Source organism: Schistocerca americana, chromosome 2, assembly GCF_021461395.2.
Source record: "Schistocerca americana isolate TAMUIC-IGC-003095 chromosome 2, iqSchAmer2.1, whole genome shotgun sequence".
NCBI classification, from domain to species: Eukaryota; Metazoa; Arthropoda; class Insecta; order Orthoptera; family Acrididae; genus Schistocerca; species Schistocerca americana.
The window spans coordinates 576,495,508-576,512,098 of NC_060120.1; the positions used below are offsets into that span (position 1 = coordinate 576,495,508).

Below are 16,591 nucleotides of genomic sequence, written 5' to 3' on the forward strand. Positions count from 1 at the left end.
GTAAACAACATGTGGTTTTGTATGTTACTCTGCCTTTTACGTTGTACAGTTTATTAGTGGTGGGGCTGGAGTAAGTGGTGGTGGGTTGGTACATGTGACAAGTTTTACAGTGGGAATTATTGCAGGGGTAAGGACTTTAGTGTAGTGAACAATGATCTGAGAATCTCACAATTTCACAAGTATGTTACGGAGACTAGGAAGGCAAGGAAGATAACAGTGCACAGTGTGGGAAGAATATCGAGAGATATTCTCATTTCAGGGCTAGAGTGGAAAACAAACAAGGTTTTAGAGAGACTTTCTGATGGGCTTGGGAGAAATAGTGTTCAAGGGTTGAAAGATCGTATGTATGTGGGATGTTGGGTTTCTCAACTTTTAAATATTTCTTCTGGCTTGTACTAGGAATTTCACCACCTCAAGGAAAGTACTGGTTAACCACTGAGTGTACTTGTATATTACAGTTTTCTCAATTGAATTTTAAATTTGATGCAAATCATGTTTTTTACTAAGTGATCCACTCGTTCACATATAACATAATTGGATGGCCAAAAAATTAGTCACCAAGTGGTGGCAGGAGAACACAAATATAAAGGTAATTAAATTTACAAGCTTTCGGAACCAGTGACACCTTCTTCTGACAGAAGGTTTGAAGGGGAAGGAAGAGGGGTGAAGGAAACGGACTGGCGAGGCTTAGGGAATGGGGAAGTTCGGAAAAGTCATCCCGAACCATGGGTCAGGGGAGACTTACTCTGACCCAGGGTTCTGTGAATCTTTCCTTCTCATCCCGTCCAGTTAGTCTCCCCTGCTCTGGGGTTCTGGGTGACTTACCTGAACTCTCCCCATTCCCTAAACCTCACTAGTCCTTTTCCTTCAACCGTCTTCATTCCTTTTCAGCACTTCTGCCAGAAGAAGGAGACACTGGCTCCAAAAGTTTGCAACTTTAAATACATTTTTGGGGACATGGAGAATACACAAGTACAACGTTACTACAATATTTGGACGTCTCCGGGTGACACTGTTAACACCAGCCAATCCTTCCACTCTACAAGTTTTCATCAGGATTAGCCAAAAGGCACTCTTCATAGTCTAACCTAATGGTCATTTCAGTATACATGGAATGATTGTTGTCAGCCAAAAATAACCCGCATAATTTGTGCAAAAGCAACAAATGTGATTAACTATGCACATGGATCATCAATTAAGATGATGCTGAGATTATCTTCACAGAATTCTGCATCATCCAGTAACTTCCGAGCATAAATCATCAAATGACGAGCTTTCCCTCATGCCATCCAACAACTTTCAAAAAAGGAAATTGTTAATTTTGATAGCTGATTTCAACAGTCATAATCACATTTAGGGTTATGCTCAAGATGGCAAAAAAGGAGAATTCTATTAGATCATAGTTAATGAACTGCCTCTCATTCAGATTACAGAGCTTCCTACTTCCTATGATACTAAGTGGTGGTAATGTGGATTTACCCAAGAAATTCTGTCTATGAGTCTCTGACTGGCACAGTACTGCACAAAAGTGGAATGCATGCATTTTCCAAACAAACAGTACTGACTGATGATTGTCAGCTTTATCTGGCATAGGAGGTTCTTTTCACATGAAGATACAATTTTAGGACAGCAGACTAGTTGACATTTGCTACTTCATTAAAAGAGAAGGTCAGTGCAGTTGAACAAATTTCTGAAGAATATTCTGGGTTGCACTAAGTATTCGTTCTTTCTCCTCCTCTGTGAAGAAGAAAAGGGTACTACTGATGACAGAATTGGACATGATTATGAGTAGTGAGCAAGCATGGAGGTTGTGAGACCTCAGCCATGATTTTTCCCAAACAAATTCATAGTCTAACTTTGAGAATAAGTGGACTGCTTATCAGTTCTTGTCAAAAGTAAAGTAACTATAACTATCAAAATACAGAAGAAATGATTAAGCACTGTGCCCATGAAATTAATTATTTGTGTTATTCCTGTGCAAGTGTAAGGTGGGAAAAACATCTAACCATAATGAGCTAAGAATGGAACTGGTTGTCACGAGCTGGCTTCTCCAGCTGAACAACTCTGTTGATACTTCCAGAATATCCTAAATGTATGAGAAATCCAAGCTCATAGCTACTCCGAGGCCAGACAAGACATAAGGGACCTAAAACTACACAGCCTGACTTCCCTGTTGTGTCATGTATTTTCAAAATTCTTGTACAGGTTATAACTACAGATACTGATGAAGAACCATCCATTTCTTATCACCAGCAAGAAGTTGGTTTCAAAAAAGAAAAGAGCTGTACCTTCAAGACACTACATGACTTATCACGTAGAAAATGGATTACAGTGAAGGAAGACTAAAGGATATCTGAGCTGCTTATATTACACTGAATCATTGCATTCTACTGACATAGGTCTACGACATCACACAGGGCTTCGATCGAGAGACCACTAACGAAACTTCTCAAGACAAAAAGACTCTTGTAGGGTTCTACAACAAAGGAGCACATGGAGGGGGGAGGGGGGGGGGACAGTGGGTGTTTCTCCAGGGAAATGCAATGTGCTAGTACCAATTGTACAGAATACAAATACAGTCTCTACCTGAAGAAACTCAAAATTTAATTTTATCAAATGACTCTTATTACAGGACGCAGAAGTACTGAGTGAGAACTGCCAAAATCACTAGATTCGTGTTTTGCCTGCTATAGGGGGGGAAAAAACAACAGTTGAAACCTTTCAAGGACACAAGAACAAGAAGATGACAAAGAGCTTGCAGATTACCTGAGACACTGCACAGCTCTCACGTGGCTTGGTGTCACTTTGGACCTAGTGCTAACCTTTAATAAAACTTTGTGTCAAAACCAAACAGAAAGTGGATGTAAAAAGCAAGATAGTATAGAATACTACAGCAACAATTTTAGGAATGCAAATATACACAGTAAAAACTTCTGAATTAGCACTATGCTACCTCAAGGCAGAATATACTTGCATCATGTATCAGACTGACACTCTTCAATTATACATGTAGGACTTAATGAAATATGTTAGGGGTTATCTTGAACCCATGTCCGAAGAAACTGTACTGCCTTGCCAGAATAGAGTGCGTGCGCGCACATGTAATGAAAAGGCCTAAGCTCTATCATCTACAGCTCATCCTCTATTCAGACATTGTCCAGCATAACAACAACTGAAGTCAAGGAGAGCAATTGAGGTGTTAATACGATCAGTTAAGTGAGCAAGATTAAAGGATTGGCACGTCACGAGTGAGTACTCTAAAGACTGCCCAGTACCAGAGGAAAGACTACCACTAGCCCACAAATAAGACCAGGCTGCTTGAAAGTAACTTAATGCTCTACAATGTTGTGTCACACAGTGCACATTCATCTTGCAAAGATGAAATTACACAGATTCAATGTGCAACCACTGTGTTAAACAGACAGTATGCTGAAAATGAGCACCTACATATATGCCAACAAAATGGCCAATGCACTTACTGTGGTGAAACACAGTTCAGGAAAAATATGATTCCAAGTCAGTTTATATATTTTTGTAATAAAGTATTACTTCATTAATATATTATGCTGTACTGTCCGTGCTTTCTATATACGTGCTTCTGACTTGAGAAATAAATATACCTGGTTTCTATCTCATATGATGGCCATTATGTGAGCTCTTGAGTGAATGGTTATTTCACTGTTCTGCACACATTAGGGGACTTGGTAAAACTACCATCTGAGCAAGATTTAAAATCTCAGCTTACAAAAATAAAATAAATAAATTTCAATGACAATGTCCAAAGCACAAAATTTTAAGGAACTAGTATTAGAATTTCTTTTATATAATTTTTTTGACAAGTATGTTACACAAAAACATTTCAAACTAAACAAAATCAGAACAACCAACTTACTTTAGAGCAGGAAGTTTACAAGCATGTTGTATGTCAGCCATATTTGTGTTGTTCTGTTTCAGACGACTGCTTATTTTCTCAAATTGTGGATGCTGAGATGTGAGTACCAGCTTGGGATGATTACAAACATTCTGCAGATACCGAAGAGCCTGAAATTGTACATGTTATACCAAAATAAAATCATGAGTGAAAGGATATATGCAATCATGATGTGACACCCTATATTTTGTGTAAAAGTAGTTTATATTTTCCCTTGGTATTAAAAAGACATCTTTGATGCCTTTCTCTGCGATATGCACCAACACAACATTTCTCCTGAATTTACACTATTTTAACACATTTTTTGAAACAATTCTCTTTTATAGAAATTATAGGAGTGTGTTACCATAAAGAATAGCTAAATAAAATGGCACTCTTCCTCCATTGCTCTGCTTTGTTTATAATCACATGGTATGCAAATCGACAATCTACTAAAACATTTCACTTCTTGTTGTATAACAATGCTATTTCCCACTGATTAGGTTGGTGATATAACATTACAAAACTATCCTACTAAATTACTGCAGCTACAAAGGCTATAAAAGTAAAGTACATCCTGGACAGAATATTCAACAAATCATTTCCAGTTTTCATCCATATACACAATCTCTAGAGTGTACAGTTACCAGTTAACATTTTAAGCATAACAATAGTCACGTAGGAGAATTTAGTAAATTTACTGACATTTTAAAAATAGCAAAAGATTTATAACAAGAATATTAACACTGGTGAAACACATTCAGTATCAGGACATTTTCCAAGTGTTATACTACAAACAGTCAATTTATCAACATTCTGTTAACTGCTAATTTTTATTTGTTAACTAATCTCAACAAATCATCCACTGTTTTAGTATCATTTTCTTCCAATTATTACCTTCTGCTGAAAGAATTATGGTGCCATAAACAAATGTCAACAATAATCACATAATTCAAGGCACTAATTTTGAAAAAAATCATACACTAGGAAAAATTCTCAGAAAATGTATTATTCCAAGGATGGCAATTCAATATATTCGTGATTTGATTCACAACAGTTGTGACACAGAATTTTTGTTTCTTCGGGTTGGTCATGAGACAGTTCCATTAAGCAAAACTACATTGCTCACTGCAATATCGTGTCTCTTTGCAATAAGTTTTTCCAACTTTTTTTTCTTTTTTTTCCCCCACCCAACAATCAATATGAGCAGAAATTAAAAACAAGTGTGAAGTAGTTTTCGACATAGTTCTTTTCCATTTGTACCTTCACAAGTGAACAAAAGAGTTTTTGAACATAAAAAGGTGTCTAGAATTTGTTCATGTTTTCACTGATATGTCTTTACACTAAGTGAATATTACTTTTCTTATCATTCTGCACAGTGTGTGCACACACATTCAAACTATGTGATAAAGAGAAGCTATCAAGATCTAAATGCCACTTATGTTTTCTGGCTGCATTATTACAGTGGTGGGCTCCCTGTTTATAAACCTGCAGTCATAAAGTCATACTCTGTCAAAACCATTTCTGCCTATTGTAGTTTGCACTGCACACAGGGAAATGAAGCTTAAGAAATGCTTCCCAAACGCTAGGCATTATGCTTCTCCTGGTCCCATTTACAAGGAATACTACATAAAAATTGCAGTCTTCTACACGGTGAAACTCATGTAGCATCTTTAAATCATATACCATAACAGTAGGAGTAAATTTCTTCTTCCTTTTCCTTAATTGCCAATCAGAGGTCATGTCACTTTTATACTATTTTATTTAACATACTTCCATAATCAACCAATCTGATTTCATTCCATATATCATTTTATCATCAGTAACTCAAGTTAAAATTTACTGCAGGATGTGTCATAAACTCAATCCTATAATTTCAGTTGGTATTCCAGATCCTTGCTCCAAATTATCCTTTCTGGCAGCTGTTATATCAGGTCTTGTTACCACAAATGGTCTTTATTATACAACTGCTACAAAGGAAAGGGGGGGGGGGGGATGCCTACAATGAAATTACATTCAAAGCAGATTTGGAATGTTTGCACTGCTCATTCAACATGTGGTCAAAGTACTTTGTTCCAGCATGAAAAGTTGGCTTTTATAAAATGAGAGAGTAAAGACACATTATGAAACTGGTGCACACTAATCAATGATGTTTCCATCATCAGATTACTTTCTGCCAAAATGATAATCAGGTTAACCATTAGATGACTCACTACTTACAACACCAGGTATATTCTGGTTCAAAATCATCATCTAAATCAATGAACTGCTATTATGTGTGGTCACTTGTATAGCAGCGTAAGTCATGATACAGCACTTACTCAATTTACAGTACAAAAATAAAATAAAGAAAATGACAAGTACCTGAAAGATGTGGGTGTTTCCTTGCACTGAGGCTGCAGATTGTCCCTGGGACAATGTATCCTGGAGAGATTGTAAAGCTTTTGATCGAGCAAAATCTTCATAGAGTTCTTGCTGCAAGGGACTGAGATCGCAGTAATAATCCTAAAAATAATATCAGAGAATTAATTTCCCATACAAAAAGTCACTGTATACAAGTTAACGAAAATTAAGGGAAAATGACGAACTTGTCACAACTGAATAACAAGCAAATGGCTAATCAGGGCATTAGCAATCATGGATGATTAAATTTCTCTAGCATTTATGAATTTCAACTGTAAAGTCATAGGTTCTCTTATACAAAACATTTTTTATGTACTAATTCATTATAATAAAGTGTGCTACACTGAATCAAGATAGCAATTAAATTACTGATTAAGAAGAATTTCTGCTAAACGTGGTGAATTTACAAAACATAACTCTGAGAAGACTGACTGAGGTTCCTTACTAACATATTAGTGACGATAACAGGGATTACAGATGGCAATGTTTCCCTGTGGATGGTTAAAGCTATAAACAAAGAAATACAAAAGGAATTTCACTGATTGACTGTTCATTGGTTCTCAGTAGAACATTTTATACATTGTGAATGAAAACATGCACACAACAGTGGTGTAATAGTCTAAAATATTTATTATTTATTTCACAAACAGGTTCTCGGCTGTTACAACATCATCAGGTACAATGATAAGTATGTTCTGCAGTGAAATTTTGTTGGACCAATGATTTTAAATTAAGGCATCTACAGAGTATTTCCATTTCCAGAGATGAAAGATGTTAAAGTAAGAGTAAGGAATAAAACGGCCCACCCGGTAACATACTGCTTCCCGAGCGGGAAGGCGTGCCAGTCCCCTGCATGAATCCTCCCGGCGGATTAGTGTGCTGGTAAGCCTGTGGATGGTTTTTAAGGCGGTTTTCCATCTGCCTTGGTGAATGCACGCTGATTCTCCTTATTTTGCTTCAGTTACACTATGTTGGCGATTGCTGCGCAAACACTGTCTCCACTTACGCGTACACCATAATTACTCTACTACGCAAACATTGGGGTTACACTTGTCTGGAATGAGATGTTCCCAGGAAATTCCACTGGCGGCTGAACCACACAATAACCCTGGGTTCGGTGTGGGGTGGTGGTGGGGTGAGTGGAGTGCTGTAGCCTGTTGTGGGGTTGTGTACCACTGAAGGCTACAGTAGGGACAAAGCCTCTCCGTCCTTTCTAGGTCCCCGGTTCAATAAATAAATACATACATACGTACATACATATAAGGAATAAAAAAAGAGGGATTATTTCAGTATAAATGTGATTTAAGATTATTTAACTATGATAAAAAATGTGCCACATTAACAAACTGCAGTATTCAGTCATTCATAGAAAAAAATAAATTGAACAATAAACTTTAGTAACAAGTTCCAAATGTATGGCTGAACAAAAAATCTACCTTTAATAGTTCCTAAATTAGAAACAGATAAGATATACATGTAAGCGAAGCAACCGTTATCATACAAAGTAAATTTTTTTAGACCAGCAAGGGAAATTATAGTAATTGAAATAAAGGAAGATGTGGCATGTGAGTAAGAGTAGTATCTGCATTTAGAAGTGGTGAGTAAGGGAACAAACTTATTAAGCTTGGGCTGATGGACATATTTTTATTGAATTCCATTATTCAAGATTGTTCATCTACCTTCTTTTATGCATGTGATGTAATACTTCATGTTTGATCTTGTAACTATGGCCTTCTTTAAGCAAGTAGTCAGCAAAAGTAGAGTCCCCTTTTCTAAGTTGGCTGTCATAAGTTTGGCTCTGAGCACTATGGGACTTAACATCTATGGTCATCAGTCCCTTTTCTAAGTTTCTAACTTCTGTGGTGTTCCTTCAAGTAGGTACATATTACCCCACTAGACTGACCTATATAGAATCTGTCACTATTACAAGTAATTATAATTTCCACTCTTCTTGAGAGCTGGAGTGCTGTCTTTACCACTGGATGAAAAGTGTCCAACTTTCTGGCTACATCCAGTGAGATTTTTCCTAGACGTGAAATTGTGCACCATTTATTCTGTTCTTGGGTGGTGGGTCAAGAACATGGTAAAGAAGAGAATACACCTGTTGTTTCTGTTTTTTGTGCAATATGGAACCCATCTAGGTACGGGGGTAGCTATTATTTGATGCTATTTGTCTGATTGTATTTAATTCCATTTGGAGGTTATCTTCACACATGGGATTAATATTAGATGATGTTAGCAACTTATTCACTAAACCTTCTCACAGACTTACTAGTTAAATCAGAGGTAACCGGTTATTACAGATGACGTAAGGTTAGCTACATAACCTGCCTAATGCAGAATTATTTCCATTGAAAAGACAGGATGTACAAACAATTGGAAAGTCTAGTTATGGGATGTAACCAGAAAGTTTAAATCCAGGAACATAAAAACACCATTTTATGTGCAGAACACTGTTGGTCACTGTTTGTCCAACAGTACTCCAGCTCTCAAGAAGAATGGAATATAAAATTACTTGTAATTGTGGCAGATTCTATATATGTCAGTCCAGCAGTGTAATATGTATCTACTTGAAGGGACACCACAGAAGATGGAAACTTAGAAAAGGAGACTCTACTTTTGCTGACCACCTGCTTTAAGAAGGCCATTGTTACAAGGTGAAACATGAAGTTTTACATCACATCCATAAAGGAAGGAGGATGAACTATCTCAAAATAATGGAAATTAATAAACATATGTTCATCAGCCCAAGTTTAGTACTGAATGGCCAGAAACAGTTCCCTTACTCACCACCTCTAACTACAGTTACTGCTCACAATCCCATGCAGGCCATTTGTAAATTACCTCTCTTACTACCATGCCACATTTTTCTTTATTTCAGTTACTATAATTTCTCTTGTTGTATTAAAAAGTTTTACTTTGTATAATCACAGCTGCTCCATTTACTTGCTTTGATATCACTGGTACATCTTACATGTTTGTAATATAGGACCAATTAAAGACAAGACTATTTTGTTTAGCTACATCTTTGAAACATGTCATCAAAGTTTATTGTTCACTGATTTTTCTCCCATGACGACCAATTGTAATTTGTATATAGTTCAGTAACTAATGTATCATTTTATTTTAGGTAAATAATCTTACATCACATTTACACTGAAATAATCACTTTTGTTTTATTTGTGAATCTAACATTAACATCTTTCATCTCTGGGAAGGGAGACACACTTTGGATTCACTAGTTTAAAATTTTTGATCCAACAAAACTTCACTGCAGAATACACTTATCTTTGTACCTGACAATGGTGTAATGGCTGAAAACCAGTTTGTGAAATAAATAATGTGCTGGTGGAAGCTGTCACCAGCACTTCAACTGCCAAAGAGGAGATCGACAGTAGACACCAGCGGAAGTGAGCCTGTCAGGAAAAAGGCTAGAAACGCGCCGCCAATGCCCTCTCGGCCGCCAGTATTTATATTGCTCTCACAGACTGGAGGGCCCAGTCAGTCATCCAGTGAGTCACTAAGTCACAGTCCAGTTGCTTGCAGTTGCTGACAGTAGCAGTTGCAATCAGAGTCTCAGTCTCAGGCAGCACATAGCGACCAGAGTAGAGTGCATAGTGGGACATGTACTTCACCAGCAGTGAGGCTTAAGTGGACTATTATGGAAAAGCTTGTACCAAAACAATTAGCTTGAAGATAAGTAATTTCTTATTCTTATGAATAAAGAACCCTGTTAATACATGCGTGCTGTTGTGTTACTGGAAGAGGATACTGGTCACCAAACAACATCCTCCTCCTTGCTTCCCATGGCACAAGCCTAAAGTGACAATGAGACGACACAAAAACTGGTGACAAGTATAACTGAGTGCAGATTTTGCTTGCTTCCCTTGTGTTTTCGCTTGCAGGGGTGCTCATTTCTATTTGCTAATGTGTTGTTGTGTTCTTGCAAGTATTACAGCAGGGGAGCCACAGAACTAACCAAATTTATATTTTCAGAGGCTTTGCTTGCTTTTTGCTACAAAGTATTTGTGTAAACCATGGCTAACAATGTGATGGATCTAACACAAGCTTTTCAGTTTCAGAACAAACAAATTGCTGCCCTATTAATGAAAGGACAACTACTGGCTGCACAAGATGCGTCGGCCACCCAACAGACAAACCGACAAGTCCAACAACTGCCGCCGACCAGTGTACCCACGTTCCAGGAATTTAATGGCACAGAAGAGGAATGGTTCGAATACCTGACACAGTTCCCAGCACATTGTGAAGTTCATCGAGTTCAAGATACTGTAAAGCTGCAATACTTTATTTCGACTGCGGGATCCCCAGTGTTCAGGTTAATACAAAAACTATTCCCAAATGCATCTCCCGACAAACTCGGTTATGACCAAGTAATCACTGCATTAATCAAGTACTATGACCAGCAAGTCCATGTATCTGCAGTCGGATATCAGTTCTTTTGCTTACAGATAAAGCCGGAACAGACGTACCATCAGTGGTACACAGATCTAACGGGCATGACTAGGAAGTATAAATTTAAGTGTAGTTGTGACAACTTTTACAGTGATTTAATGATAAGAGATGCTACAACATTCAATGTCCCATATAGTAGAATACGGGAACAGATCTTAAAATACTCTGATCCATCACTTCCCCAAGCATTGCAAATCTTAGAGCATTATGATTCGGGTGCCATAACGGCTGATAAGTTTGACCAGGCCCCGACTGATCGGGTTGAGTCGCCCCTTGTTCGTGACTGCCCCAAGCAGCCACAACAATGAGTGGTACACAGCCGTGCGGACAGTCATGTAGACAGGTAAACAGACCTGTGAACTTTGTGACATCTTGCCCTAGATGTTTTGATCACCATAAAGACAGGATTGCCCTTCATATATAGCAATGTGTTACATGTGTGGAAAAGAGGGGGCCATGTCCAAGCAGCTTGTTTGCAAATGGCACAAACTGCCAATTTTGCTTGCTCTCAGAAAAAACAGGCTCACGCAAATGCAGTAAACACTGTGTTTTCCAAACCTACAACAGATTCTGACAAATGTAAGATTAAGGTTGTACAACGATGTTGTAACAAACTATTTGTCTTATTTCGAATCGCTGGCCGTCATGTGAACATTTACTTAGAGACAGGCGCCTCAGTAACTTTGCTTAATTGTGCCACGTACGAATAGTTAGGCTTATTACGCCTTCCTAAATCTAGCAAGCACCTCACTGCTTACAATGAACAGGAAATTACAGTGCTTGGACAGAGTAGCTTGCCTGCCAACTTACAAATCTCGCACGAGGACAGTGAATTTTACTGTGTTGAAATCAAGAGACAGTGAGAACATTTTCGATTTAGATACCTTTGACTTGTTTGGACTTAGCATCCACCAAAATGTACTTTCCATATCAGCTTTTGCACCAGAAGACAGTGTTGCTAGCTAGCTTAAAGAATTTCCTGAACTATTTTCAGAAGGAATTGGAAAAGCTAGTATGTTTGTAGCACATGTTACATTGAAAGACAATGTACAGCCTAAGTTTTTCTGAGCCCACCCCATTCCAATTGCTGAAAGAGACAAAGTAGCCGGTGACTTGAAACAATTACAAGACAATGGTGTAATTGCTCCCATTCAAGCTAGTCAATGCGCAAGTCCTCTCGTATCATTGCCTAAGACTTCTGGTCGCATTCACATTTGTGTTGACTTCAAGTCTACAGTCAACCCACAGACAGTGGTTGACACTTATCTGTTACCTCACCCTGAGGAACTCACGGACATGCTTGGTGCAGGACGTTAATTTTCTAAGATTTGCATGATGCCTACTTGCAAATTCCATTGGATGAAGCACGACAGAAAGTATTTGTCATAAATACACATGTTGGATTGTTCAAGTATTTGCATTTGCCCTTTGGCAGTTTTTCTGTACAGTCATTTTTCAAAGTTACTTGGAAAAGCTGACTGCTAAAGCGTCATTTTGTTCAAACTACCTTGATGTTATTGTTGTCTCAGGTTGTGCACCAGAGGAACACCTTGCCAATTTCTGTGCTCTGCTTCCATTGTTGTCAGAAGCAAGATTCAAATGTCATCTTGAAAAGTGCGACTTTTTTTCAAATTGAACTACAGTACTTAGGTCATGTGATAAACAGTCAGGACATGCACCCCCTGCAATCTCATTTGCTTGCAATCTATGACTTGCCAGATCCTCACAATGTGTCTGAACTGGAGACAGTACTATGCAAGATGACGTACTACATTCGGTTCATACCTAATGCCACTCAGTTCGCAGCTCCATTGCATCGCTTGTGTCGCAAAAATGTGCCTTTTGTGTGGACTAAAGACTGTCACGACGGGTTTCAGAAACTCAAAAATGCTTTGCTTAGTGACAGATATTTAGTGTAAGCCAGTAGTTTTCCAAGCTGACACTTCTTCCTACGGAATTGGCACTATGCTTTCGCACAGAATTGGTTCACAAGACAGACCAATTGCTTTTGCCTCAAAGTTGTTGACTCAAACTCAGTGCAATTATTCTCAGACAGAAAAAGACACTCTCGCTGTTGTGTATGGTGTGCTAAAATTCCATCAGTATTTTTAGGGTCGCAAGTTCTATTTAGTGACAGATCACAAGCACTCCTTGTTTCATTTGTCAAAGACGGTTCCTACATGCAATGCTCAAAAATTGGAATGTTAGGCTTCGTTGCTTTCGCAGTATCAGTACGAAATTGTGTATACCTACAGCAAATCATGGCAATGCAGATGCCCTATCTCACCTTCTGATTGGCCCAGACTCTGATTCTGATGCATCTGCCGCATTTTGTTGCCAAATCAATGTGCAGGACTCTGAATTAGTGGAATCTTTTCCCTCACACTACAGAAAAGAACAGGCCATGGAAGCAGACCCAGACTTCAAGATTCTGTTGCACTACATTCGCACGTCTTGGCCTAGTTTATTGAACAATATCCATAACTCAGTTGTGTGCCAATATTTTACACATTGGCGTAAACTTTCGGTACAAGGTGTGATTCTAGTTCAAAATGACAGTGGACAATCATGTGTGCTTATTCCCAAAGTGTTGTAAAAGGATGTTTTGCGATTGTTCCACCAAGGACATTGGGGAATTGTTCACACTAAACAGTTAGGACGCCGGCACTGTACTTGGCACGGCATGGACCCCCACACTGAACAGATGAAATCACAGTGTCATGCATGCATGGAGAACCGATCCGCTCCACCACAGACATTCTCAGCTTGGCCTAAGATGCAACTGCCATGGCAACGAGTGCACATTGCCTATGCAGGACCATTTTGGAACACTTGTTGGCTCATAGTGGTAGACTCTTTTAGAAAGTTCCCATTTGCGGTGCCTACGGCTTCTTCCACATCACATAGTATCATTCAAGTGTAGTCCTCCATATTTTGCATAGCAGGTTTGCATTTGTCATCTAACAAGTGCTCAGTTTCACCTGCAACTCAACATAGAATCTAAACACTTCATACGTACTTTCAAACAGCAGATGGCCAAGCTTCACTGCCCACACACAGGAACAGCTGGTGCAACTGTTTCTCGCCTCCTACCGCTCCCACCCAGGAGGCGGACTGTCTCCAGTGGAACTTCTGCATGACCGCCGTCATCGGCCACTGCCACACTTGCTACACCCACATCAGCATCTGGCATGGCCAATGGTCTGCAAGTATAACTTTGCGCCGTGCAATGTTGTTCTTTTCAGAGTTTATGGCAACCATAGGTGCTGGGAAAGAGGCGTGATCCAGGAACACATTGACTCTTATATGTATTTGACTGCAGGTCCTGATGGTTTGAAGCACTGCCACCACAACCAAATTCGTATGTGTCATTTGCCCTATGATCCTGCTTCTTTTCTTCCCCAAGATTCACTGCTTCACGGGACTGCACGGCCACATGCTAGTGCCACCAGGGCAATCCAGGAGGAGCAGATAGATGATGTGGCCTCGCCTCCACCATCCCCGCTTGCTAACCCCATAGGCCTGAATCTGCCATCTCCATCAACTTCAGCATTCAAGGACATGCCCTCAAGCCTGGACATGTGCCCTGGCAGCAGATTTCCATAGGACGTCCCTGTTACCTCGCAAGCCAGATGATGGGGTATGGTCGGGAGTATGCCATCCTACACAGTTACAGCTCGCTGCGTCCTGCCTCCCTCCCTGTTGTCGTTTGCAGCCTCACTACATGACACCAGTGCAGCATTTCAGTGGGGAGGAATTTGCTGGCATTCGTTGTCGCCAGCACTCCAATCAGCAAAGAGGCACCGGAGCAGGTGAGCCTTTCAGGAAAAAGACTAGAAACGCGCCACCAATGCCCTCTCGACCGCCAGTATTTAGATTGCTGCTGTGGAGCGTAAGGCCCAGTCAGCCATCCAGTGAGTCACCGAGTCACAGCCCAGTCGCTTGCAGTTGCAGACAGTAGCAGTATCAATCAGAGTCTCAGTCTCAGGCAGTACACAGCGACCAGAGTAGTGTGCATAGTGGGAAGTGTACTTCACCAGCAGTGAGGCTAACACGGACTATTGCAGAAGAGCTTGTACCACAACAACTAGCTTAAAGATAAGTAACTTCATATTCTTATGAATAAGAAACCCTATTAATACATGTGTGTTGTTGTCTTACAGAAAGAGGATACTGACCACCAAACAACATCCTCCACCTTGCTTCCCATGGTATAAGCCTACAGCAACAATGAGATGACGCAAAAGATAATAAATACTGTAGAATAGTACACCAGTGCTGCGTGTGTTTTCATTCTTAATGCAAAATGAACTTGCAATATTGTTTACAAAATGTTTAGAAATAAAGACCATCTTCTAAAACTGAAACAAAAATTCTACATATATCATCTCTCTCTCCCTAATGTACATTCCATAGAAAAACCATCAGATTTTAATTAAGTGAAGTAATAACCTGGCCACAGAAGTTGTAAATGGTTGCTTACTAGTCACAAACAAAATTATAGAAAGAGGATTTTCACTTTGTCTGGAGTTCAGAGATTTTTAGGAAGCTTTCAACTTGATTATAACAATATTACTACTAATATCCCTTGAGAACCAAGTCATTAATTCAGCCTGTCCTAGTATTTTGAAGAATGTGTACAGCAGCGCACAGCTTCCATTACACTTCAACAGTATAATGGGAAATTGAGGATTCAATTAGGATTCAGGAAAGAAGATTCAACACCGTCAAAACTATTTTTAGCAGCACTAGATGAAGTTTTCAGGCACCTAAAGTTGGAAAACCTCAACTACCTTCATTTTGATGATGACATTGTATTGTTTGTCTCTACTGCAGATAAATAACAACTGGAACAACTTAACAGACCAAGTCTGAAAGCAGGCCTGTAAATCAGTTACAGTAAGACTAGAATAATGTACAATTATGCACCAAAAACAAAAGAGTACACATTGACAATGAAGCAATAAAACCAGTTGATAAGTTTTTGTTTCTAGGACATCTGAAGACAGGATGCACTGCATAACAAATAAATATAAGTGTAGAAATGACATGGAGTGCTTTTGGAGATCTACACAGTTTTCGGAATGAAGTTTACATTGTGTCTGGAACACAGAGTTTATAATCAGTGCATATCACAAGTTTTCACTTACACTACTGAAGCGCAAACTGCTAAAAACATTCGAAATCTCAGGACTGCTCAGAACACAATCTGAAAGAAACATTTCCGGAATTACTGAGACAGAAAAGGGGCCCTTGAGGTCAGGGAACAAACTGAAACAGAAGACATAACTGATGTTGTTGCTGCAGTCTTCAGCCAAAAGACTGATTTGATGCAAGCATCAAAGCTAGTTTATCCTGGACAAGGCTCTTCTTCACTGCACAATTATTGCAGCCAATTATCAATGTAATAAAAATAAAATAAATGAGCACAGGACTTGTATCCAGGAGACTAGATGGTCAATGGGCCAAGAAAGTTCTTTGCTACATTCCAAGAAATAAAAAAAAGACCAGGACAATAACATAATGTACAGTGGGTAAATAGTATTAGGAAACCTGTAGGAACACAATGAATCCATATCACTGAACACCATTATGAGCGGCAACGTCTGGACGAATCCTTTATCCAGCAGCAGGTGTCAAATGACTGATGGAGCTGGTGGTGATTTATTTACATAAAATTATTAGGAATTACAGTAAAACACTTTGAATAATAAACCCTAATAACTTAAAAGGAAGACCAACCATGATTCATTTATGTTAACAAAATATTTGCTGCTGTCAGTTATCATTCAAATCTTATTGTTA

At 39.0% G+C, this 16,591-nt stretch overlaps 1 protein-coding gene across 1 annotated transcript in view; it reads right to left on the reverse strand.

The window, feature by feature from the left end:
• LOC124591202 (TATA-binding protein-associated factor 172) overlaps positions 1–16,591 on the reverse strand; it is a 294,467-nt gene that overhangs the window by 69,161 nt on the left and 208,715 nt on the right. The window contains exons 30-31 of the mRNA XM_047131715.1: positions 6,275–6,415; positions 3,893–4,041 (exon numbers count right to left, since the gene is read on the reverse strand). Coding sequence (XP_046987671.1) covers positions 3,893–4,041; positions 6,275–6,415 — 290 coding nt within the window. The remainder of the gene's footprint in view (positions 1–3,892; positions 4,042–6,274; positions 6,416–16,591) is intronic.